The sequence below is a fragment of the Lathyrus oleraceus genome, chromosome 1 (genome assembly GCF_024323335.1).
Source record: "Lathyrus oleraceus cultivar Zhongwan6 chromosome 1, CAAS_Psat_ZW6_1.0, whole genome shotgun sequence".
Lineage (NCBI taxonomy): Eukaryota > Viridiplantae > Streptophyta > Magnoliopsida > Fabales > Fabaceae > Lathyrus > Lathyrus oleraceus.
The window spans coordinates 79444085-79469886 of record NC_066579.1 but is presented as its reverse complement, the minus strand read 5'-3'; the positions used below and the strand labels follow the sequence as shown (position 1 = coordinate 79469886).

At 37.0% G+C, this 25802-nt stretch overlaps 1 protein-coding gene across 1 annotated transcript; it reads right to left on the bottom strand.

Annotated features, from left to right (window-relative positions):
- Positions 1-22903: 22903 nt before the first annotated feature.
- On the bottom strand, positions 22904-24404 carry LOC127092446 (uncharacterized). Its single transcript, XM_051031321.1, has 3 exons — positions 23993-24404; positions 23313-23861; positions 22904-23217 (listed from the first exon to the last, which is right to left on the bottom strand). Exons 1-3 carry the CDS (start codon positions 24402-24404, stop codon positions 22904-22906), a joined length of 1275 nt encoding a protein of 424 aa, XP_050887278.1.
- Between the last annotated feature and the right edge of the window lie 1398 nt (positions 24405-25802).

The window sequence follows — 25802 nt, the reverse complement described above, 5'->3', positions numbered from 1 at the left end:
TTAAATGTATTCCCAGTAGGTATGACAACGAGGCAGATCTGAGACGGTTTTTACCTCCCCCAAACTCAAACCTGAGTCTTGACAAAATCCTCATTGCCCATCCCAATCCCCATCGGGGATGGATAATTAAAACCCAAACGGGTTCGGGCATCTTTGACATGTCACCATCTATTTATTGGAATAGATTTTTTTAATAAAAATATTTATTTTTCTAAAATCAAATTACATTATAAATAATAAAAAAAATATCAAAAAACTTGCATATATTTCAAATAATAAATACAAATCAAAATATCAAAACATTAACCACATATTTAATAATCTAAATTATCAAAACTTAAATAATAAAGTACATAATAAAATAAACGGGTCGGGTTCGAGGTCGGGTTCAGAGTGGGTACTAGCGTCCCCATTACCCAACATGTCCCCATATTTTATAATCGGGGAAAAGGCAAACCTAAACACAATCAAAACGTGTTTTTTCCGTCAAATTCGGAACGGTTTTGGGTGGATACCCACGAGTATGAGTTATGTTGTCATGCCTAATTCCCAGAATATGGCGCTATGGTGATTTATTTTTTAAATTTAAACATACACATCAGTTTTTTTTGGAAAACTAACGTAATTTCTCTTTGCATGAAATACTTTAGAGAACTAGATTCTAACTTTTCATTACCTATCATTGCTCTAACTTCATATCGTCATTTTCTTCGCAAAAACCTATGTGATTTTCATTGTAACTCTCACCAAAACTCTCTCAACAGTTGACATTCATCAACACTCGAACATCAAAAGTCATCACGTTCAAGGTACGTTTGTTCTTCTTTTTCATGTTTGTTCTTCTTCCAACAATAAGTTTATATCATTGAAATGGCTTATATCACTGAAATGGTTTCTCTTGATCATTTGCTTTTTCATTTTGATCACTAAAATGGTTTATATCACTGAAATGACTTTAGTTTCTCTTGATCATTTGTTTTTCCATTTTGATCACTAAAATGTTGTTAGTTAGTATGTTTCTATGTGTTGTTCTTCTTTTATGAGTTGTTTTTCACTTGCATTTGTTTAACTGAAATGACTTTAGTATCACTAAAATGAATTTAGTATCAATGAAATGGCTTTAGTTTCTCTTAATAATTTGTTTTTCCATTTTGATCACTGAAATGTTGTTAGTTAGTATGTTTCTACGTGTTGTTTATCATTGAAATGATATTAGTTAGTATGTTTCTTTATTTAGATATTCATGACCGATTCAACAAGCATCTCCCATTCAACATCTACCGCATTCTCTATTAATACAAAGCATAAAGAAAAACTAGAGGTGTGTTAGATGCCCAAAAGTCCTTTTTTGAGCTATCATATGTGGGCATCTTTCACTCTTATACCTTGCTAATGTGGTCAAAACCACATTCATTTTACATGGAATGCATTACATTGATAAACAAGCTTGGTGCCTTTGATGTGTGTGTTATTGTGCAGGAAAGGCATGAATTAATTGATAATGAAGACACAACAAAATTGGCAAAGGAACCAAAGCAAACAAGCATTCTATCTGCCAGCTCGCTAGGCGAGGATGTGGCGAAGCAAAACCTTCGCTAGGCGAGCTCCTGGCGAAAGGCTCCAGTAAATTGGTTAATTAATTCGCTAGGCGAACTGAAGGCGAAGTGGCAGCGAATTCAGTCTGTTTTGGTGAAAAGAGCAGCCAGCACTAGCTCGCTAGGCGAGGCTCTAGCGAGTCCCCAGCGAGCATTCCAGTAGCAAAACCTCTCAACCTCGCTGGGGCGAAGGTTGAAGCGAGTTCTTCGCTAGGCGAAGGTCTGTTCGCTAGGCGAACATGACAGTTCCACAGGCCCAGTTTTCTCTGGGCGCAGGGGCATTTTGTGCCCATTTTTGGCCTTCGCTAGGCGAGCCATTCTGCTCGCCTAGCGAACGTGACAGTTCTGCACTTGTCTATAAGTAGCAGGTGCCACTTTTTGTGCCCATACCACTTTTTACCAACTTTTCCATTTTTTGTACTTTCTCTTAGATATTTTACAGCATTGTTTGGAGGGATTTTTGATGCCCTAATTTCATTTCTCTTCATCTAGCAACCATCTTCCACAAAAAGAAGGTGGATTCCCATCCAACTTCGATTATTCGACTTGGATGTTGATCAACCCTCTTTTCTTACTGGCCGACCAAGCTACCATGAAAATGAGTAGCTAAGTCTCATTTTGTCAAGGTTAGATGTAGGTGATTTCCAAGCTTTGTGTGTAAATGTAAGGATCCTCATATGTAAACTCTTTAACGGTAAATATATGATGAAAACTTTGTTTCTATTTAAAACTCTTTGTGTTGGTATTTGATCGAGAGATGTTTACCGATTCTTGACCTAGGTTTTCATCCAAACTTGTTTGTTAGCTAGAGATAGTAACGAATGATTTTGTTCACCATAAGGTTGAACCAAAACGTTGTCTTTTTGATAGATTGTGTTCGAGAGAAACAATGGATCAAAATGACAAAACTCACAATGGGTGTTCGAGAGAAACGCATTGAGAGGACTTTGTGAAATTATTTATCATCTAAAGGAGTTTATAATATTGTTGACCGTGCAAAAACATGCAAAGCAAATGTAATCATTGAAACCTAACTCTGACAATATTTCTCATATTAATCAAAACGTAACTTTTACCGCAATTAATTACTTTGTATGCAAGATAACTTGATTAAAACCCAAAACCCTAGTGTTACTTTAAGTTAAGATTAATTCAACCATTGAACGGCAGTGATATCTTACAATCTCTATGGATACGATAACAAAACCCGACACTTAAAAACTGTCTTCAACAAAATGGCGCCGTTGCCGGGGATTGTAAATTGATATTGCGAGCATCGCATTGGTTGTTTAAGTTTTAGCTTGTGAATTTTTGACTTGTGCTTGTAATTCGTTTGGTTTAGTGTGCAGCTTACGTTTTATGCGAGGGAAAATCCCTGTGGACGAACTTCTTTTTGATCCTGAGATCGAGAGAACCGCAAGGAGGCTCAATAGCAAAACAAGACGTAGGAGGCAACAGGCTAGGCAACGCCAAGAGCAAGGAGAAAGTTCTTCAACCACAAATCCACACCCATTCGTACCAAACATGGAGCCACAACCACCACCACCGATTTCTACTCCATGTATTAACAGTCCAAGGAACACCGCTCAGTTTGCTAACCACACAGGAAGGCAAGCTGAGATGAAGACGGGAACTCTGAATTTATTGTATGGGAGTCCATTCACCGGAATGGACCATGAAGACCCATTTGCTTTTCTCACAAAATTCTATGAGATAGCATTGGCTGCCGGAGTGGATCAGGCTCAGGAGCTTCCGTTGTTCAGACGTTTATTTCCTCACGCTTTGCTCGGTAAAGCAAAGGATTGGTATCTCGATCAAACACCTGCCGTAATGACAGATTGGAATGTGTTAGAGGAGAAATTCATTGAAAGATTTTTCTCTCATAACCGATTCATGGAATCAAAGACGGACATCTCGGTGTTTTCTCAAGGAACCAGTGAATCGTTGAATGAAGCGTGGGAGAGATTCAAGTCCATGCTTAGGAAATGCAAAGGGCATGGATTTGATGAATTAACTCAAATCCATATCTTCCGAAATGGACTTCAACCAAACTGTAAGACGTTGTTGGATGCCACCTCGGGTGGCTCGTTGATGTCAAAGAGTGCCGAAGAAGCCACCAACATTATCAACCGTATGGCTTTGAATGATCTTCAAAGTCAAAGTCGTGGAAATTCTTTGAAGAAGGCGGGAGTGCTTGAGTTAGGGACGAATGATGCCATACTTGCCCAAAACAAGCTCATCTCACAACAAGTGGAACTTTTAACGCAACAAATCAAAGAGTTAAGAGAACCGTCAAAAGCTAAACAAATAGCTTGTTGTGAACTTTGTAAAGGTGAACATGACACCGGATTTTGTCCACCTCCCGGTTTTGACGAAGTAAATTACATGGCCAATCAACGGGACTATCAACCAAGACAACAACAACCTTATCAACCGCACCCTCAACAACAACAACAACAACAACAATTCCAAGGGAACCAAGGGTTCCAACCTAGAAGCAACTATTATCATAACCAAGGTTATGGAGGTGGTTCTTCTAGCCGTCAAAATCCTCCCCAAAATCCGTATCAATCTCAACAACCGCCGGTAGTCAATTCTAAATTGGAAGAGACATTGACGCAATTCATGCAAATGTCAATGGCCAATCAAAAGAGTAATGACGCGGCCATAAAAAATCTTGAAACTCAAGTTGGGCAACTTGCCAAGCAACTAGCTGAACAACAAACCGGTCCTTCTTTCTCGGCCAATACGCAAACAAATCCTAAGGAGCATTGTAAGGCGATTGTGACGAGAAGTGGAAGGGAGTTGGGTAGTGAAAACGAAAAAAGAATGGCGAGTGAAAAAAGAGAGAAAGAGAAGGAGATTGAGGAGGAAATAGTGGAAGAAAATGTTGATGGTGAAGTAGGAGTGTGGAGTGATGAGGAAGTAGTTGAAAAGAATAAAAATAATGGTGAAGTTGAAAATAAAAAAAATGTGGAGATTGAGGAGAATAAAAATGATGAGGTAATAAGGGAGGTAGTGAAGAAGCCGAGATGGAAAAGCGCTAGAATAGCGAAAGGGAAGGAGGTAGTGAGCGCTACTCCTGTCCAAAACCTTCCTTACCCTCATGCCCCTTCCAAAAGGGAAAATGAACGGCATTACGCCCGGTTCATGGATATTTTTAAGCAATTACAAATAAACATTCCGTTTGCTGAAGCTTTGGAACAAATGCCAAAGTATGCCAAGTTCATGAAGGACATACTAACCAAAAAGCGGAGGTATACGGAACCGGAGACCATCGTCCTTGATGCGAGCTGTAGTGCCATCATTCAAAGGACGCTTCCTAAGAAAGAGGTTGATCCGGGAAGAGTTACATTGCCGGTTAAAATTGGTGATGTGTATGTCGGAAAGGGACTTATTGACTTGGGGTCGAGCATAAATCTTATACCTTTGTCAATTATCAAGAGGCTTGGCAACATCGAGATTAAGTCCATCCGAATGACATTACAATTGGCGGATAAGTCGACGACCCATCCTCATGGCGTAGCCCAAGATGTGTTGGTAAAGGTCGACAAATTCTTCTTCCCGGTGGATTTCATTGTAATTGATATGGAGGAAGATGATGATGCTCCGCTCATATTGGGCCGACCATTCATGAAGACCGCAAGAATGATGATTGATGTTGATGACGGTTTAATGAAGGTGCGTGTTCAAAATGAGGAGGTCACCTTTGATCTATTCGAGGCGATGAAGCATTCCAAGGATAGACATGATAGCTTTCGAATTGATGTGATCGAAGACGCTATTATGGAAGTTTCAAAGCATATTCACGAGATATCTCCTATGGAGTTAGCTCTCGACGACTCATTGGAGGTTTTCACTGTTGAAGAGGAGCTAGCTCTTGAGGAATGCTTGAAGGAACTTGATAGCTTGGAAGACCTACAACCGTGGGAAGTAGAGGAAGAAAATTTGAAGAAGGAGGTAATTGACGAGAAAGCGTCAATTGAATTAAAAGAGTTACCTTCGACGTTGAAATATGTATTCCTTGATGATACCGAGGACAAGCCGGTTATCATAAGCAACCTTTTGACAATTGAAGAAGAAGCCCGTCTCATATTTGTGCTAAAGACAAATCAAGAAGCTATGGGTTGGACTCTTTCCGATCTTAAAGGAATTAGTCCATCCTATTGTATGCACAAGATTTTGATGGAGGAGGATTTCAAGCCGGTGGCTCAACCACAACGCCGCTTAAATCCTACGATGAAAGAGGTTGTAAGAAAGGAAGTGGTGAAGCTTTTGGATGCGGGAATGATTTACCCGATCTCGGATAGTCCGTGGGTTAGTCCCGTGCACGTGGTTCCGAAGAAGGGTGGAATGACCGTAATCCGTAATGACAAAGACGAATTGATCCCGACTAAAGTAGCAACGGGATGGAGAATGTGTATAGATTATAGACGGTTGAATACCGCGACTCGTAAGGACCATTTTCCACTCCCATTTATGGATCAAATGCTTGAAAGACTATCGGGCCAACAATACTACTGTTTTTTAGACGGCTACTCCGGGTACAACCAAATTGCGGTTGACCCGGTTGATCATGAGAAGACGGCTTTCACGTGTCCGTTTGGAGTGTTCGCATACAGAAAAATGCCTTTTGGGCTTTGCAATGCGCCGGCGACATTCCAACGATGTGTCCAAGCTATTTTTGCCGATCTAATAGAGAAAACAATGGAAGTCTTCATGGATGACTTCTCGGTGTTTGGTGGGACGTTTAGTCTATGCTTGGCAAATTTGAAGACGGTGTTGGAAAGGTGTGTGAAGACTAATTTGGTGCTAAATTGGGAAAAGTGTCACTTTATGGTGACCGAGGGGATTGTGCTAGGCCACAAAGTCTCTAAAAGGGGGCTTGAAGTGGATAGAGCTAAGGTTGATGTAATTGAAAAATTACCCCCTCCGGTCAATGTGAAGGGCATCCGTAGTTTTTTGGGGCACGCGGGGTTCTACCGGCGCTTCATCAAGGACTTCTCAAAGGTGGCTAAACCTTTGAGCAATTTACTCGCCAAAGATCAGGTATTTCTCTTCACCGACGATTGTTTGCAAGCTTTCGAGGTTTTAAAAGAAAAATTGGTTACCGCTCCAATAATAGTCGCTCCCAATTGGAATGAAAATTTTGAACTAATGTGTGACGCGAGTGACTATGCCGTTGGAGCGGTACTTGGCCAAAGAAAGGACAAAACTTTTCATGCTATACATTATGCGAGTAAGGTTCTTAACGAGGCTCAAATAAATTATGCCACAACGGAAAAAGAACTACTCGCAATAGTGTATGCGCTAGAAAAGTTTAGGTCCTATCTTATAGGGTCTAAAGTCGTGGTGTACACCGACCACGCGGCGATTAAATATCTGCTGACCAAGCCGGATTCGAAGCAAAGGCTCATCCGTTGGATCCTCTTGTTACAAGAATTCGATGTCGAAATTAAAGACAAGAAGGGGTCGGAAAACTTGGTAGCGGATCATTTATCCCGCTTGGTGAATGTCGAGGTTACCGCATCTGAAAAGGAAATCCGGGAAGAATTTCCTGATGAAAAATTGTTTAAGGTTCAAGTTAGGCCGTGGTTTGCAGACTTTGCAAACCACAAGGCTAGTGGTTGTGTGCCGGCCGATCTAACTTCGAACCAAAAGAGGAAGTTCCTTTCGGATGCGAAGTATTATGTTTGGGATGACCCATACTTGTTTAAGTTGGGTAGCGATAACCTGTTAAGGAGATGCGTAACTGGTGATGAAGCCCAGAGCATCCTTTGGCATTGTCACAACTCGCCTTATGGCGGTCATTATAATGGGGTTAGAACGGCCACTAAAATTCTTCAATCGGGATTTTATTGGCCAACTATTTTTAAAGACGCACATACCCATGCGCAAAGTTGTGACAGTTGCCAAAGAAGTGGTGGGATAGGTAAGAGAGATGAGATGCCTCTCCAAAATATCCAAGAAGTGGAAGTGTTCGATTGTTGGGGCATAGATTTTGTTGGACCTTTCCCACCCTCTTACGGGAATGAGTACATGCTTGTAGCTGTTGATTATGTCTCTAAGTGGGTTGAGGCGATTGCCTCACCTCGGGCGGACGCCAAAACGGTGATAAAATTTTTAAAGAAAAACATCTTTTCCCGTTTTGGAACTCCCCGAGTGTTGATAAGTGACGGAGGGTCACACTTTTGCAATGCACCTTTGGAAACAATTCTAAAACATTATGGTGTATCGCATAGGGTGACAACTCCGTACCACCCTCAGGCTAATGGCCAAGCCGAGGTCTCTAATCGTGAGATTAAGAGAATCCTCGAGAAAACCGTGTCTAACTCGAAAAAGGAGTGGTCCCAAAAATTGGACGAAGCATTATGGGCCTACCGTACGGCCTTTAAAGCTCCAATTGGCCTAACTCCCTTTCAATTGGTATTTGGTAAAACTTGCCATTTGCCGGTTGAATTGGAGCACAAGGCCTTGTGGGCCCTAAAATTTCTAAATTTTGAACATGAGTTGGCCGGTAACAAAAGGAAAGTACAACTACTTGAGTTGGAGGAGATGCGCAATGCCGCATACCACTCAAGTTGGTTGTACAAGGAAAAAGCCAAGAAGTATCATGACAAAAAGATCCGAACCAAAGAATTCGTGCCCGGACAATTGGTCTTATTGTTCAACTCCCGGTTGAAGTTGTTTCCCGGGAAGTTGAAATCGAAATGGTCCGGGCCATTTCGGGTGAAAGAAGTCAAAGAGTACGGGGCCGTTATCATTGAAGATATGGACGAGAAAGACAGTTGGACCGTGAACGGCCAACGATTGAAAGTGTATCTCGGCGGTCATGTGGATCGCGAGAGTTGTGCTCAGCCGCTCGATGCTCCTCTGTGAGCATCGCACCGTCGAGCTTAGCCGACGTTAAACAAGCGCTAGTTGGGAGGCACCCCAATATTGTAAGTATTTCCTGTTTTATGTTTGATCTTGTATGAGTATTGTGTGCTTAATCAGGCTGGATGACTTGCAAGTGCTGCATTTGCAAATGCACTTGCTGTCATGCTCGCTTGCAGCTCGCTAGGCGAGTCTGCAGCGAGCGCGCTCGCTACCTGCTCGCTAGGCGAGGCAGCAGCGAGCGCTGCAGTACTGTTTTCTATTTAAACACTTCAGCAGAGCCAATTTGCCCTACCTTCAAAAATTTGTCTGAACGGCTCTGCTGAGGATTTCGTGCGTGGCCTCTCAAATTCTCTACTGTGCATCCCTATTTACAACATTTGTGTGTTGGTCAATTGCAAACACTTCCCACTTCTCCTTTCCAAATCCATTTACCTCAAGGTTTGCCCTATTGCATGTTTCTTTTGTTGCATTATTTATTTCCAACTTTGAATGGTAAATAGGATAGGTGTGATAGGAACCTTGAGGTTGCATACAATTTTGGGAGTTTGCAATGTTGTGCATTTAGGTTTTTAAATTGGGGATTTACTCTTACTTAGGTTTTCCATGAAATTAGGTATCCCCAATCGCATAGAACAATTCATTGTCATGGGAAATCATTGGGTTTTGCTGTGGAAACCTTGTATGTACAGGTTTTGGGGGAAACAATTTTGAAAATGCAGAAAACCCCAAAACCCGTAAGGTTCGCTAGCACTCGCTAGGCGAACCTGGGGCGAGCATTCGCTGCCACTTCGCTAGGCGAAGCAGCAGCGAGCAAACCAGTCCCTTATAAAAACTGTTTTGGTTCTAATCTGTTTGTTTCGTGTTTGTTGCTTTATCTCTTGTTTTGCAGAATGGAGTCAAGAGCTAGTGCTGGCAAGAAAAGAAAGGGAGCGGCAACTACTTCACGAACCGTGCCGATCCAATTCGACCACGACAAGTTTGTGGGCCCGAAACAAGCGGCACGGTACATCGCTTTGGAGAAGCGAAACATTTTGCCTGAGAAGCGGTTTCTGATCAACCCACAGGGCACGTATCGGAGTTTTGCCGGGTTGATTGATACAAAGAAATGGGATAGGTTGATAAATCCCTTGGAACACTATGACATCGCTACGGTGCGGGAGTTCTACGCTAACGCATTGCCAGATGATGATGAGCCCTTCACTTGGGTCTCTAGAGTGGCCGGTCGGCCAGTTCCGTTTGACAGGGATACAATCAACCAAATCCTCGGGGAGCCGCTTCAGCTGGGTGCTGATGAGAGAGGCCAGTACCATATTGACCTCCGGCTGCACAAGGATATCCCAGCAATTACAGCCGCCCTGCTTCTACCAGGGAAATCAGTTGAGCCGAACCCATCTGGGGTTCCTATGAGATATCATCGGGAGGACATGACTCCCATGGCTCAGCTGATTCTTCTTCTGGTTTTGACCAACATACAACCCAAATCCCACACATCTACTGTGCCGATTCCAGTGGCACATTTAGTACATTCCATCCTCGCCAATGTTGAGATTGATGTGGCGAGGATCATTGCCAATGAGTTGAAGACGGTAATAGAGAGCGGACTGAAGTCGGGGGCTCGGGTGAATTGCCCCCTTGCATTCCCTTGTTTGATTATGAGCCTGTGCATTAAGGCACGAGTGCGACTTCCGTCTCGGGGTCAGGTTAGGATCCCGGCTCCTATTGATGACCGGTATGTGGCAAAATACTGCAGAGCTAAGGCCACCGGCAGCAGTGCAGCCTCAGGTAGCACTAGGGTTTCTGATGGTCCTAGTGCTTCTACTCCCAGGGTCGATCCATATCTGCGGGCTGCGTGTGAATACAATTTCCAGTGGATGGCAGCATCGCAGAGGGCTATGATTGACATGCACGACTCGATGCAGCGTTTGCAGCTGCAGGGTAGTGGTGCACATGCTTTGATGACACGGGAGCAGTTTCTGACGAATGCAAATTGGCCCGTGGACGTGCCAGTCTATTCTGAGGGGGTGGGAGCTGATGATGATGATGAGGATGATGATGAGGCGACCGGTTCTGAGGCCGGTAGTGAGGAGGAGTCTTGAGCCCTTTGTGGGTTAAGTTTTTGTTTTTGTATTTCAGTTTTTATTATGGCATTTTTATTTGTACTTTTGAATTTTGTATTTTGACCATGGGTTGTACTATTGGGGTGTTTTGTCCCCCACGAACAAAATTTTATTTTTCAGTTAATGTTATTTATGTTTGTTGTTAATTTTGTGTGTTTAATAAAATTTTGGTTGAATGAGTGGCAAACCCTTCTAGATTGGTTGCTCCTCAAGAAGTACCCAATGAAGGTGCATCCGAGCTTGGATGGCAATGATAAGAATAACAAGTGAATGAAGCTAAGGTACATGGTTACCGTCGGCTAGAATTTTAGAATGCATTAGGAACTTTACTCTTTTTGGTAAATAGAATATTGTCTTTTTGCAACATAATTGAATGAATGTTTCATCTAGAACTTAGAACCATATATGGTGAGGAAACCTCCATTGTACACTTAAATGCTGGAGTCTAATAAGTTTTGTTGATTCATTTGATTCATTATTTGTCTGTTATTATTGTGAAATTGTGGAAGCAATTAGAAATGATCAAGGCACTTGTTTTCTTTCGAGCACAACTACATCCAAAAACAACTTACCTGTGAGCAGAGAGAGTATTTGTTAACCCCTTTGAGCCTGAACAGTTGAATCTCGGCTTGAAATAAAGCGAGATCTCAAAAATGTTTTTTTTACAACCCGAAAAATCTTGATTATTGTTCTTTTGCCGTAAAAAGTTAAGAGCATTCACTTAGGGTGTGGAAGAAATAAGTTGGGGAGAACGAAAAAGAATTGGTAAGTACCACAGCTTTTGAAAATGAAAAGAAAAACCGAGCAAGCATAGAAAAATATATGTATAGAAAATGTAGAAAATAAACATCTGTTTTGTATATTTGATGTGAAAGAAAAGAACAAAAATAGAAAGAATGAAAAAAAAAAAAATGAATGCTTGCTTGGAAGAAAAAAAATTGTAGTGAGAAATAAGAATTGAGTTGTGGAATATGTGTTGTGAAGGTTACAAATAAGAAACAAAGGAAACAAAGTCGAGTAGTGTGAATATTACTGTGAATGTCTCTTTTGCATCGGCACTTTCGTTTCAATGGCCTTAGAAATGACCCTTGTTTGTTAACCCGACCAAGCTTCAACCGAAAAGCCCTTAGTGATCTTTTTGTTTCCACAGTACAACTTAAAATTGTTAGACATTGTATGAATCTGTTTGATATCTTCATTATTTGTTAGTGAGTGAGATTATTCCCGCGGTTGCAAACGCGTTAAATCTTCAATCCTTATTCGAAGAGGAGAGATAGGGTGATTCATTCAGAATAGTATTGTTGCAGATAGATAAATATTTTGCATTGCTACTTAAGTTTTAGTTCTTATGTATTATTTTATTCACAACCGTTGGAAACGTGTATTTACGGATTTCGCTTGTGTTTGAGCCGTTTATCCAACTTCGGAGAAACCGTTTTCTTAAAAGCAAATCCTCTTGTTCTTCAAAGAGGCATACTTTGCTTGAGGACAAGCAAGAATCTAGTTGGGGAGAGTTGTTAGATGCCCAAAAGTCCTTTTTTGAGCTATCATATGTGGGCATCTTTCACTCTTATACCTTGCTAATGTGGTCAAAACCACATTCATTTTACATGGAATGCATTACATTGATAAACAAGCTTGGTGCCTTTGATGTGTGTGTTATTGTGCAGGAAAGGCATGAATTAATTGATAATGAAGACACAACAAAATTGGCAAAGGAACCAAAGCAAACAAGCATTCTATCTGCCAGCTCGCTAGGCGAGGATGTGGCGAAGCAAAACCTTCGCTAGGCGAGCTCCTGGCGAAAGGCTCCAGTAAATTGGTTAATTAATTCGCTAGGCGAACTGAAGGCGAAGTGGCAGCGAATTCAGTCTGTTTTGGTGAAAAGAGCAGCCAGCACTAGCTCGCTAGGCGAGGCTCTAGCGAGTCCCCAGCGAGCATTCCAGTAGCAAAACCTCTCAACCTCGCTGGGGCGAAGGTTGAAGCGAGTTCTTCGCTAGGCGAAGGTCTGTTCGCTAGGCGAACATGACAGTTCCACAGGCCCAGTTTTCTCTGGGCGCAGGGGCATTTTGTGCCCATTTTTGGCCTTCGCTAGGCGAGCCATTCTGCTCGCCTAGCGAACGTGACAGTTCTGCACTTGTCTATAAGTAGCAGGTGCCACTTTTTGTGCCCATACCACTTTTTACCAACTTTTCCATTTTTTGTACTTTCTCTTAGATATTTTACAGCATTGTTTGGAGGGATTTTTGATGCCCTAATTTCATTTCTCTTCATCTAGCAACCATCTTCCACAAAAAGAAGGTGGATTCCCATCCAACTTCGATTATTCGACTTGGATGTTGATCAACCCTCTTTTCTTACTGGCCGACCAAGCTACCATGAAAATGAGTAGCTAAGTCTCATTTTGTCAAGGTTAGATGTAGGTGATTTCCAAGCTTTGTGTGTAAATGTAAGGATCCTCATATGTAAACTCTTTAACGGTAAATATATGATGAAAACTTTGTTTCTATTTAAAACTCTTTGTGTTGGTATTTGATCGAGAGATGTTTACCGATTCTTGACCTAGGTTTTCATCCAAACTTGTTTGTTAGCTAGAGATAGTAACGAATGATTTTGTTCACCATAAGGTTGAACCAAAACGTTGTCTTTTTGATAGATTGTGTTCGAGAGAAACAATGGATCAAAATGACAAAACTCACAATGGGTGTTCGAGAGAAACGCATTGAGAGGACTTTGTGAAATTATTTATCATCTAAAGGAGTTTATAATATTGTTGACCGTGCAAAAACATGCAAAGCAAATGTAATCATTGAAACCTAACTCTGACAATATTTCTCATATTAATCAAAACGTAACTTTTACCGCAATTAATTACTTTGTATGCAAGATAACTTGATTAAAACCCAAAACCCTAGTGTTACTTTAAGTTAAGATTAATTCAACCATTGAACGGCAGTGATATCTTACAATCTCTGTGGATACGATAACAAAACCCGACACTTAAAAACTGTCTTCAACAAGGTGCCACGATGTATACCAAGGTGAAAAAGCCCATGAAAAAGGTATTCGCTACCCGATTACAATTGATGTTGCAACCGACAGGGCTTATGGTGAAAATGCTGAGGATTTTATGGGTTACATGTGTTACAAGGTAGAAGTAAAGTGAGTGTTTTAATAGATAGTTTGCACACGTTGAAGATGATTTGAAAAATAACATATGGACATAGATTATGGCATTTATTTTGAATTTTATGATTTATTTTACAAGTATAAATGATAATTTTTTTAATACTAATAACAATTGTATTGTGTAGACATATAAGGTGTTTGATGTTAGTCTAGATGATAATATGGTGAAAAAGAAATTGCTTACATATGTTAGTGAGCGTTGAAGGGGATTTAAGACACAACTCACCTGTGATTATATTACTCATCCAAGAGACGAAAATGACCTTGAACATAAGCCTCCATACTTGATGTATTCATTTATTAATTAGGATGTTTGGGAGAAATTTTTAAAGTCTCACACCACTCCTGGATTCTAGGCTAACAACCAAAAAGGAAAGTATAATAGATCTAAAAACATCTCTCCACAAAGCTTATCTCGTGGTGGATATGAAAAACTTAAAAATAAGATGATTGAATAAAAAAGTAAACAAAGGGAATTGGAGTTGGTAGATTCTATAAGACTTTATCGCACTCCATTTCCATGATCACGCCTTGAGAAATGGAAGATGACACGTCTAAGAAAAGGCAGCGAGTTCATATCAAAGGCCACACGCGAGGTGGATAAAAATATTATAAGTAGATACTTTTTTCAATAATATTTATTTTAAATAAATCAAGTTGGTAAATATATATGTGTTGTAGAAGCGATTGGAACCGAGGACCATCATGGGTGTGTCTGTGGTCTTGGAAGAGGTGTTGGCTTAAAGTCACATTTTGGACCATCTAAATCATATAGAAAAGTAAACCGTATGAGAGACATTGAAGAGATATTTGTTGTACATGTGGGGGAAGGTGAGGGAGAAGTGGATTCAGGAGGAGAGGGAGAGTTTGTTACAACAGGTGCGAGAGACTGTCCAAAAGGATCAAGAGAAGCGAGAGAGGTTGGTCGAGGAGGAGCGAAAGAAGTCGAAGGAGGAAGAGCTTTAGAGGATGTCGGAGAAGTGTACTCGCGATGTGTTTGAGGTATAAGTATAAGTAAAAAATATGTGTTGTATGTTGTTGTTTTTATTATTTTCATATTTTAATTTTTGTATTGTATCTCTATTGTTTTTATGATGCAGAAATTGAATTCATTGAGTCTACTCAACCAATCAATTTCAAATGCTCAATTGTGCATTCATGATAAAGTTATGGGTTGTACAAGCACGAAAACCAGGACAATATTGAAAGCACACCACCACAAGTAGATAACACTAAGAGACTTTCAATGACATTAGATAATATTCTAGACATCTGCCAGGATATTAAATTAAGTCATGATCCAGATCAGTCTTTCGTACTTCCTAAGACTTATGTTATAGAATTTTTGAAGGGAGATGAATGGCTAGACAATACCATATTACAATTGTGGTTCTCGTAAGTATAATTTTTACGTTGATTTCTATTTATATTCATGCGTCCTCGTACTTTAACATAAATTTTTGACTCTTGCCGGTTCTTGCATGCGATGTGTGTTGACAAGAATCTAAAAAAATATGATTTCATAGATCCATCACACATTAACCTTCATGGTGATATGTTACCAAACAATATCACTCTTCATGCACAAGAGATGTTGTTGAATGAGATCAAAGCATATTATTTGGCCCCGCTTTTCCGCCCGTAAGTATTAATTTGTGTTTTCATTTATAAATTAATTATATATATATTATTAAATATTCTGAATGTTTATGCAGTATTCATGGTAACTAATAATCATATGTCCGAAGTAAAATGTTGTTGTGTTTTGCTCGTTGCACAAGGAACTTGACGAAGTTACGATTAACACTTTTAGTGTGTAAGTGGTATTATTTTTAATACTCAAATTTTACACTTAATTTTGAATAATTTTTATTCATGTTTAATTTTAACTGACATGTGTAGAGCGGTGGAGAGATACAGCGCATTCAAACGTAATGTACTTAGTAAAAAATCAAAGTTCTATTATCCAAAAGTAAGTGTATTACTTGTGTTTTTTGATATTCTTTTATTTGTGTGTTATTGGTGATATAAATATATGAAAATCATTTGTAGTGGCGAAAACAACCCAACATCCATTCTTGTGGATACTATGTTATGATATTTCATATTGTCTCCGCAAGCAATAAATGGATGAACTAAGCATAAGGTATTAGCTTAATCCATATACATGTAATTTATGTATATTTCTTAAGTTAATGTTTTTGTTGTTGTTAACTTATCATAATTTAAATTTTCTTCTAATTATAAGAGTTTAACGACATATCACCATTCTCATAAGAAGATATAACTGACATCCGATCACGTTGGATCAGTGTCTTCTTATCTTGTTATGAACCTCAACAACAATACTTTTTCTTGGTTGTTATAAGCTTAATTTATATATATATATATATATATATATATATATATATATATATATATATATATATATATATATATATATATATATATATATATATATATATATATATATATATATATATATATATATATATAGATAGATAGATAGATAGATAGATAGATAGATAGATATAGAGAGAGAGAGAGAGAGGTTTTGTCATTTTTATGTGCAAATATGTAAATTTTGTATTTTGTGTTGATGAGAACAATATAAATTTATACATTTGATTTTGAACACAATGTAAATCTTGTATTGTGTGATGATGAGAAAAATGTAAATTTGTACATTTAATTTTGAAAACAATGCAAATCTTGTAATATGTGTTAATGAGAACAATGTAAAATGGTGTATTTAAAATGATCTGATTCTGGTTCTGTCAATATTCTGTTTCGGTGTAAAAATTCTACAGACCAGTCAAAATAAGCTTAAAAATAAATTATTAACTTGTTATGAACCTCAACAACAATAGTTTTTCTTAGTTGTTATAAGCTTAATTTGTGTGTGTGTGTGTGTGTGTATATATATATATATATATATATATATATATATATATATATATATATATATATATATATATATATATATATATATATATATATATATATATATATATATATATATATATATATATATATAATATATATATATATATATATATATATATATATATATATATATATATATATATATATATATATATATATATATATATATATATATATATATAGTCATTTTTATTATGTGCAAATATGAAAATTTTGTATTCTGTGTTGATGAGAATAAGTAAATGTATACATTTGATTTTGAACACAATGTAAATCTTGTATTCTGTGTTAATGAGATAATTGTAAATTTGTATGTTCAATTTTGAAAACAATGCAAATCTTGTAATATGGGTTGATGAGAACAATGTAAATTGACACATTTAAAATGATCTGATTCCGGTTCTGTCAATATTCTGTTTCGGTGTAAAAATGATAGAGGGCAATCAAAATAAACTTTAAAATAAATTATTAGATTTAACTCTTGGTTATTAACTAAAATTGACGTATCAACATAACTTATTATCTCAAGTGTTGTTGCTAGATATCGAACCAATGACATTTTCTATTATAACCTCGATTTTTAAATAACTGAGGTGTAAATTGACAAGTTTTCATTCCGTCATTCATTAAGTCAAAATAAACTTTAAAATAAATTATTAGATTTAACCTCTTGGTTATTAACTAAAATCGACGTACCAACATAACTTATTACCTCAGATGTTGTTGCTAGATATCAAACCAATGACATTTTCTATTATAACCTCGATTTTTAGATAATTGAGGTGTAAATTGACAAGTTTTCATGCCGCCCTTTATTTGTTGGTTGTGTAAACGAGGTAAAATCTATTTTGTGTATGAGGTGAAATGTATTATTTGTAGTAGTGATTCACCCAAAACCTTAAAGTGGTAGATGTGTGGATTCTCCCGTTTATAAATACTCAAATCTTTATATTTCTAACCAATGTAAGACTTCCTTACTCTACCCACATTTATTTTTTTCAATAAATTAATTCAAATTTTTAAAATAGAAAATATAAAATAATCATCAAAGTATAAATAAATTGATATCAAAATTTTGTGTCAGAAAGCACATTTCATAAATAAAGCACATTTCATAAATAAAATAAATATCACATGCAATAGTTTCTATATGTTGAGCTTGGTTAACCTTGACTAGAACATCACCATTACTATAGGAGGGTCAAATTTTGGGCCATACAAACTTAAAGGAGATAGAGGTAGTGGAACTTATAAAGGATATCACAACTTAAATGAAGAAAAAGTGGGCACGTAAGTGTTTATCTTTTGTTTCTAATTATCTAAGAAGCTACCCACCCAACTTGATAGATTAATGCCTTTTATAGCTTTTCTTTTGTGTCCCTTTGAGAAAGGGGAGGGATGAGTCTAGGGCTATCTTTTATATCAAGAAAAAGAAGAAGGGAGACGGTTTACATCTAACTTTTGATATAATAAAAAGATGTTTTTAAGTTCTTCCACCGTCTTGGGATCATCAAGCTCAATAATATGAAACAAAATTTAAATGAATTCTATTATATGCTTTTAGAGGAATCCAATGAGGGAAGTTCATAGCTTTTTTGCTTTTGAATTTTTGTTTTAGTTTTCATGATGGTTTCTTCGTATTGAAATTAATCAATGTAATATTTATTTTATTTATATTTTATTTTAAAGAACTAAAATTAAATATTTTATATAAATCAATATTAATATAAATTAAATTTGCAAGAACTAAAAAAACGATAAGGAACAATAATAAAAATTAGTATGATGGAATATTTGTAAGTCCAAGAGTGATGAGAGTTTAGGTATTAAAGATATGCATTTAGTCCACAGATTTTATATTAACTTGTACACGGTAAAAGAAGATTTTCCTTTTTTTTTTATTATCTCCAAATTAATTCAAATTGGTTTGTTCAGGATTTATTAAGGAAATGTGAAAAATATGTTAAATTTATCTGATATTTTGTGAGTTATAATTAATTATTATTTTAGTTTATAAAAAATGGATTAATCATGATTTTAACAAGAAAATATAATAAATTTATTTATTATCGATTAAATAATCTTTTTAATTAAAAACATAATATATGAAATCTAATTAATATTATAAAAGTGTGGGTTTTAATCCTCGATCCATAATGGATAGGGACTAAGATTATATATATTATATGGTTAAGTCTCCTATCAATAATCACAAAAAAAAATTAAAAAAAAAATTAAAGACTTTATGATTTATTCGATTGAGAATTGTGTACGAGAATGTGAAATATAGAGAAAGACATTTCTTATTCCCAAATCATATCTAAAACAAGTATTGATGTTATAATGGTGGACTTTTCACTTATATTTGATATCAAAGCTAATCTAACGTGAGTTAGGGCTTAATTGAGAGTTTTGTCCTATAATTATTGTATTGTATCGCTAAATCCAATTAAAGTTAGAATAACTAAAAAAAGTTGATTTGATTACAACAATACTGCTCCAAATTTCCATTTACAACCACTACTAACAGACTCGCCATCAGACCATGTGGAAGTTTTGGACGGCATAAAAGTGTTTGTATCATCTGTCGTTTCCACAATATTTTGCAGTCACTATTTCCTCTTACTCAAGTGAATTTATATATTAGCATGCCTTTGTTAATATATATTGAATAAATAGTATTATTTTAGACTTTTTATAAAATCAATATTAGTTTATATGATTTTATGGTATATTGGGCCTATCGAATATTTTGAGATCCTATCTAATATCTCTTCTATTTGAAGTTGACAGAGTTGGAAGACAAAAAAAAAAAAAAAAAGGAATGCTATATTATTTAAGTTCATGGCTAGTTTATGAATTCTTTTTTGACAAAAGAAATTTGATTTTTATGCAGGAACTTATATAAATTATTCGTGTGATTACCATTAAAGTGAGATCATTCTTTTTAATTTATAAAAATCCCTTTCTAGTTATGGAATGGTTTTCAATTATTACTATAATTGGTTTCCCAAAGAAGAACAATTGTATGTAGAGATTGTAATCAATTAAGGATATAAGTATTGTAGATACTTTATTCTAAGTGAATTATTTGCCCAAAGAAGATAAATTTCTAAACTCAATGTATGCTCACGGAGTAGCTTATTTTTGAAATTTGTGGATGAAGTTGTTGGAGGGGCTTTAGGTTAAAGAATTTATCTTCCCAAATGAGATATATTTTTAAACCTAATGTATGCTCATTGAGTAACTCATATGAGGTTCTGACCTTGGTTGTGACTTGGGTTTGCACATTTCACATAAAGGGGATTTCGTGATAATGTTGGCCTCTTCGTAATATCTTATGTTCATTAAAGCTATATCTTGCATTTATTATTTGTTCTAATGCATTCTTGTTTTGTCTCAACAATGACATTCTCTATGAACAACTGTTATGCTTATATTTAGATCCCCAATGAGTCTAATTTAAAGAAATTGAAGAAAAACTAAGAGTTTTCATTAGGGATTATTGATCTTGACATGGCACTACGTAAAACCAAACTTGTGATCGATGTTCAACGTACACCTGAAGAAAAAGAAAAATTAGCTAAGTGGGAGAGAAGTAACCGAGTCAGCTTGTATGCTATTAAGAGGACCATTTTTGAACATCTGATTAGCGGATTACCTGAGATAAAGGATGTTAAAGAATATCTTACTGCTATTGGAGAGAGTGTTGGAACAAGATTGTTCATATCCCTTGGGTTTTTATGATAATAAAGTACTTGAAGAACAAATGGGTATACTAACATATGTTCAAGTGTGTAGGATCACAAGCATAAAACTAATCCTGATTGAAAGCATATGTGGAGAAATAATATAAGTTTGATTCTGATTGATCAGAATCTGATGACTCTGAATTATTCATCAGCCTCTAAAGGTTCAGACTCTGGTCATATGTTCTTACTTCTTGTAACATCTCACACTCTGAATGTTTGAAGAGTCGCTGATCCGTTCACTGTACCAAAGCAGATTTGTCTTTTCAAAGCTCCATATTTCTGGACAGAGTCAACTAGGGTTTCGTTTTGTAAGACTTAAGGAATGATGATGTGACCTCTTTAGTTTGTTCTACCTTTTGGTAGATACCTAGTACTCCGGAAGGTGTTGTGAACAATACCATTATTCAGTGGATAATACTGAAATTCTAGAAAGCAGATCCCTGATGTCGAACACGATGTCACGACCTCAGGGTTTGCATATTATCACAAAACAAATAATAGTAGGATAAATAAAATAGTAAATAACACACACAGTTGTTAACCTAGTTCGGTGCAACGTCACCTACATCTATGGGCTACCAAGCCAGAAAGAAAATCCACTATCACAGAATTAGTTTGAAGTCCTAAACAACCTCAGTGTTTACAGACTTCTCTCCTAATCTATACTTGTGGAGCTTTCTATCTAGAGAAACCCTGGATATGAGACCCCTCTCACTTCCTCCAATCACAAGATAACACACAGCAGAAAATTATAATCCACCCTTGCTCAAAAGCTTATGAGGGATAGTAAATTACAACTCAATACACTCAGTCCAATTAAAGCATCAATGTGATACTCAAATGGCTCACGTAAAACACACATGAAACCCTAATGGAAACAGAATTCTACACTTCTTTTGATACATTCCTAGGTTAAGAACTCCTCTATATATAGCAGTGATATGCATGGGCTTTGGCCTTTGATATGAAGCAGATCCAAGATCTCTTCTCAATCTTCTGAAGATATGAATATCATTAAATCAAATGTTTCCTAATATGTCTTGACATTGTTCCTTCATGTACAAGTCAAGATACGATATTCTTCAATCACAGGGAAACACACAATACATTACAAAAACTAAATCTTTAGAGAATTTATAGGAAGCACAATTAAAGATACTAAACCTCACAACTAACACAAGTTGGATTATGCAGAATGTTGAAGCAACATGTCAGGACATCTTATTCAACATCTTGCAAATACTTGTTTTTTTTCAAAAAGCAGCCAATCACCAAAAGACAAACCTAACAATCTCCCCCTTTGGCAAATTTTTGGCTAAAACAATCTTTGCAAGGGTCAGTTGTCAATAAATAGAATGGTTAGACAAAAGGATGTATATCAACAAGAAAGAATACAACATCCTTTACCACACAGTCAATAGAGGTAAGCGCAGCGAATCAATATGCTTCACATAATAAACAATAAAGGCCCACAGGAAAAAAATCCTTCTATCTTAGATAGGATGTCAGGACATTGTTCCTGACATCATGAACAACAGAACCAAATCACTAGATCAGGCAGTCCCCCCGAGTATTAGAACAACGGGCCGAGTTTCCCCAAGGGAGACTCCCCTTACAAACTTGCACACATGCTCTCCCTCAAAGAGAAACCCATCTAAACAGACAAATATACCAGTCCAACACAGTCAAAACACACTAACTACTCCCCCTTTTTAGCCATAAAGTTGTTAAAGGAAAACTCAATTACCATACCTGCAAAGTCAGTCACACAAAATTAAGAGGGTTACAAACCAAGAAGCACATAAGGGTGCAAAAAATAGAATTTAGGGCATAATCCACAAAAAACAACAAAGTTAGGAACAACACACAAAAGACCTAGAGAACATTAATTTTCACCACTGCTAGTATATTCCTCATCACTAGTAATAGTTATGTCTTCATTTTCCTCTTCTTCATCAGTTCCATCAACTTCCTCACCACCTTCCTCTTCAGAAAGATCCTTAATCAACATTTCAAGTTTTCATTTCCTTTAAGTACAGTTCTTAATAGTCTCATCCAAAGTCTTGCAGGTGTCTTTCAGCTCAGTAAGAATGATCGTTATGTCAGTGGACCTTGAAGAAGTATGCCCAGATGTCATGGCAACGTCTGGGACATGTTTTCCAGTGAACAGTCTATAATGCAATGAGAGAGGAGAGTCCCTTTTGCAAATACTGTCAGAATTGACCAATATGCTGAGGTGTTGACTCATGATAACTCCACAAATCAAAGAGGGAAAATCTATAGGCATTTTTACAGCATAAGATGCAACATGTTTCATAGTCTGATAAAAAACATAAGCCCCAAAATCAAAATTTGACTTAGGCCCAACAATGTAGATGAACTTACCTAGCCTAGTAGCTATATTGGAGGCGTGATTGGCAGGAACCTAATTAGCAGCTCCAATTCTATGGAGAACAACATACTTGGCACTCAAGGCACTAATAGACAATTTTCCTTTCCTTGGCCATTCTTTTACTTGCTTAGCTATGATCTCTTTGTAGATGAAATTGTTTGAAACTTCAATTTCAGCTTGTTCTTCTTCATTTCTTCCTAAGAACCTGTTGATTATTTCAGGATAAAAATCCACACATCTTCCTCTTACATACACTTTTCTGAATTCCTTGCTCCTTTTGTTGTCACACTCTTTGGAGATGTTCATTATAAGTTTTTTGACCAATATCTCATAGCACTTCCTAAAACCTGTTACAATTTTCATCAGACCAACTTCTTGAATCAGACTTAGCACCTATTTACATTCAAATGCATCCTTCCACAATTCCCTTTCCAATGCTAACCTTCTTTGATAAACATATTTCCATTTTTCAATATTTTCCACAGAGTGAAAAAAGATGTTGTAAAGTGGTACTCAAGAATGTCGGATGGAATCTTCTTCCCATAGGCTTGCTTTCTGGAAGTGGAGATGATGTATTGAACATTGTGTTCGACATCCTGATCAAATTCACTAGACTCAGTAGGAACTTCCTTCCTTTTCAGGGACTTCTTCTTAAGTGTAGGAGTAACCACCTTGCTCCAACTTTTAGTGGGACCAACATTATCCTTCTTTCTGACAAATTTGGAGGGAGTGTTGGAGGACCCAACAGCTTGATCCTTCCTATTCTTCAACCGTTTAGCTATGCCAGGAGCCAATCGTTGACCAATAGAAACATCATCAGAGTCTAATTCCTCAATATTAATAATGTAAGTGGGTTGATCAACAAGGTTTTTATCTTTGTTACCCAACTCATTAAGAATATCTTCTGACCTTTCTTTGTCTTGAGATTTCTCAGGAGAGAGAGTAGAAGCATGCACATCAGGATCATTTATGGGGTTCTTAAAACTGTTATCTGGTTGGGCCAAGGATGTGAAGACATCGACACAACATTTGCCTTGGGGTCAATCCCTAAAACCTGAGAGATAAACACCAGGATGTTCTTATCAACATCATCTCTATCAGCAACGATCACACTATATTTACTCAAGGCAGTAACAAAGCTAGGTTTATTGCTGGTTCTAGAAGCTTCAACATTTTCAACAGCATTTGTCACAGCGGGGCAACCTTCATTAATACCAACATTAGGTTTGATGCTGATGGGATCAAGATACAAGTTAGTCATGGACATGTGTTTATTCACACCAGTGAGGGGTTCAGGATCATTCATATTGCTTGCAGTTATGGAGGGAGTGGAAGTGGTACTTACTTTTGTAGGCTTGCTTTTTCTTGAGGAAGAGGTTCTGGCCTTTCTCATGGGGGTTGCATGGACATGAATGATTGAGAGAGGAACAACATCAGTGATGACATTTGAGAGATCTATCTCAGTGCCACTAGTATTAGGGTTTGCATGTTCTTTGGAAGATTTGCTTGAAGTGGAGACAAAAGGTTGTGACATTTTGGACAATTTTGGTGGAGAGGTGATTGAGAGATGAAGTTGTTCGAGAATACGTTTGAGAGATAGAATACAAAGGTTAGCGTGAGGGTGTCGTGTTGGGAAGATAAGAAGGATGTGTAATGATGGACTTTGAGTTTTGTGCATAGTTAAGTGGAGGGAAGAGAAAATTTGATTTCTTTTTCCCTTCTTAATTAATTGTTATAAATCTTCAAGCATATAAATGCCTAATTCTCCCCTTAGTTTTTCGAATTTATTTGCATCTAGGGATTTTGTAAAAATGTTTGCCAGTTGCTTTTCAGTAGTTACATGCTCAAGAGTGACAATTTTCTCTTCCACCAGATCCCTAATGGAGTGATGCCGAATATTAACATGCTTAGTTCTACTGTGCTGAATAAGGTTCTTGGAGATGTTAATATCAATTAGGTTGTCACAGTACAATGTCATGACATCTTGTTGGACATTGTATTCTTCTAACATTTGTTTCATCCAAATCAACTGAGAACAACTACTTCCAGCAGCAATATATTCAGCCGCAACTATGGATAAGGACACATTATTTTGCTTCTTACTAAACCAAGATATTAGATTATTTCCCAAGAAGAAACACCCTCAAGAAGTACTTTTTCTATCATCAACACTACTTGCCCAATCGACATCATAGTATCCAGTCAATAAAGAGTTTGCATTGTGAGAATACAACATTCCATATTCACGGGTTCCATCGATATACTTCAAAATCCTTTTAACTTGAGTAATGTGACTCATTTTGGATTCAGATTGATATCTAGCACAGACTCCTACAACAAATGTAATGTTAGGCCTACTAGTTATGAGATAAAGCATACTACCAATCATACTCCTATACAGGCTTTGATCTGAATTTGTTCCTTTTTCATATTTGGTTAGTTTTAAATGAGTTGGTGCATGTGCCCTTTTATGGATTGCATTGTCCATTCCAAACCTTTTCACTATGTTCTTGGCATACTTGCTTTGAACGATATAGAGCTTTCCTCAATTTGTAAACATGATCTGGAAAGCTAGGATCTGTGAACCCCTTGGGTTGTTCAACATAGACTTCTTCATTTAAGTACCCATTTAAGAAGGCACTTTTTACATCCATTTGAAATAGTTTGAATTTAATAAGGCATGCCACTCCTAACAGAAGTCTGATTGACTCAAGGCGAACTACGGGGGCAAATGTCTCATCAAAATTGACCCCTTCAGTTTGGGTGTATCCTTGAGCAACAAGTATGGCTTTGTTTCTGGTCACAGTCCCTTTTTCATCAGATTTGTTCTTGTAGATCCACTTTATTCCAATAACATTCATTCCTTTAGGTCTGGAAACTAAGTCCCATACTTCATTTCTTATGAATTGACCTAATTCCTCTTGCATTGCAT

Coding starts and splice junctions, on each gene's coding strand:
- LOC127092446 (XM_051031321.1), bottom strand. CDS start 24,404: ATGTCACAACCTTTTGTCTCCACTTCAAGCAAATCTTCCAAAGAACAT. Junction 23,862..23,992: donor TAGCTTTGTTACTGCCTTGA/GTAAATATAGTG, acceptor TGGCCCAACCAG/ATAACAGTTTTAAGAACCCC. Junction 23,218..23,312: donor AAATATGTTTATCAAAGAAG/GTTAGCATTGGA, acceptor AAATTGTAACAG/GTTTTAGGAAGTGCTATGAG.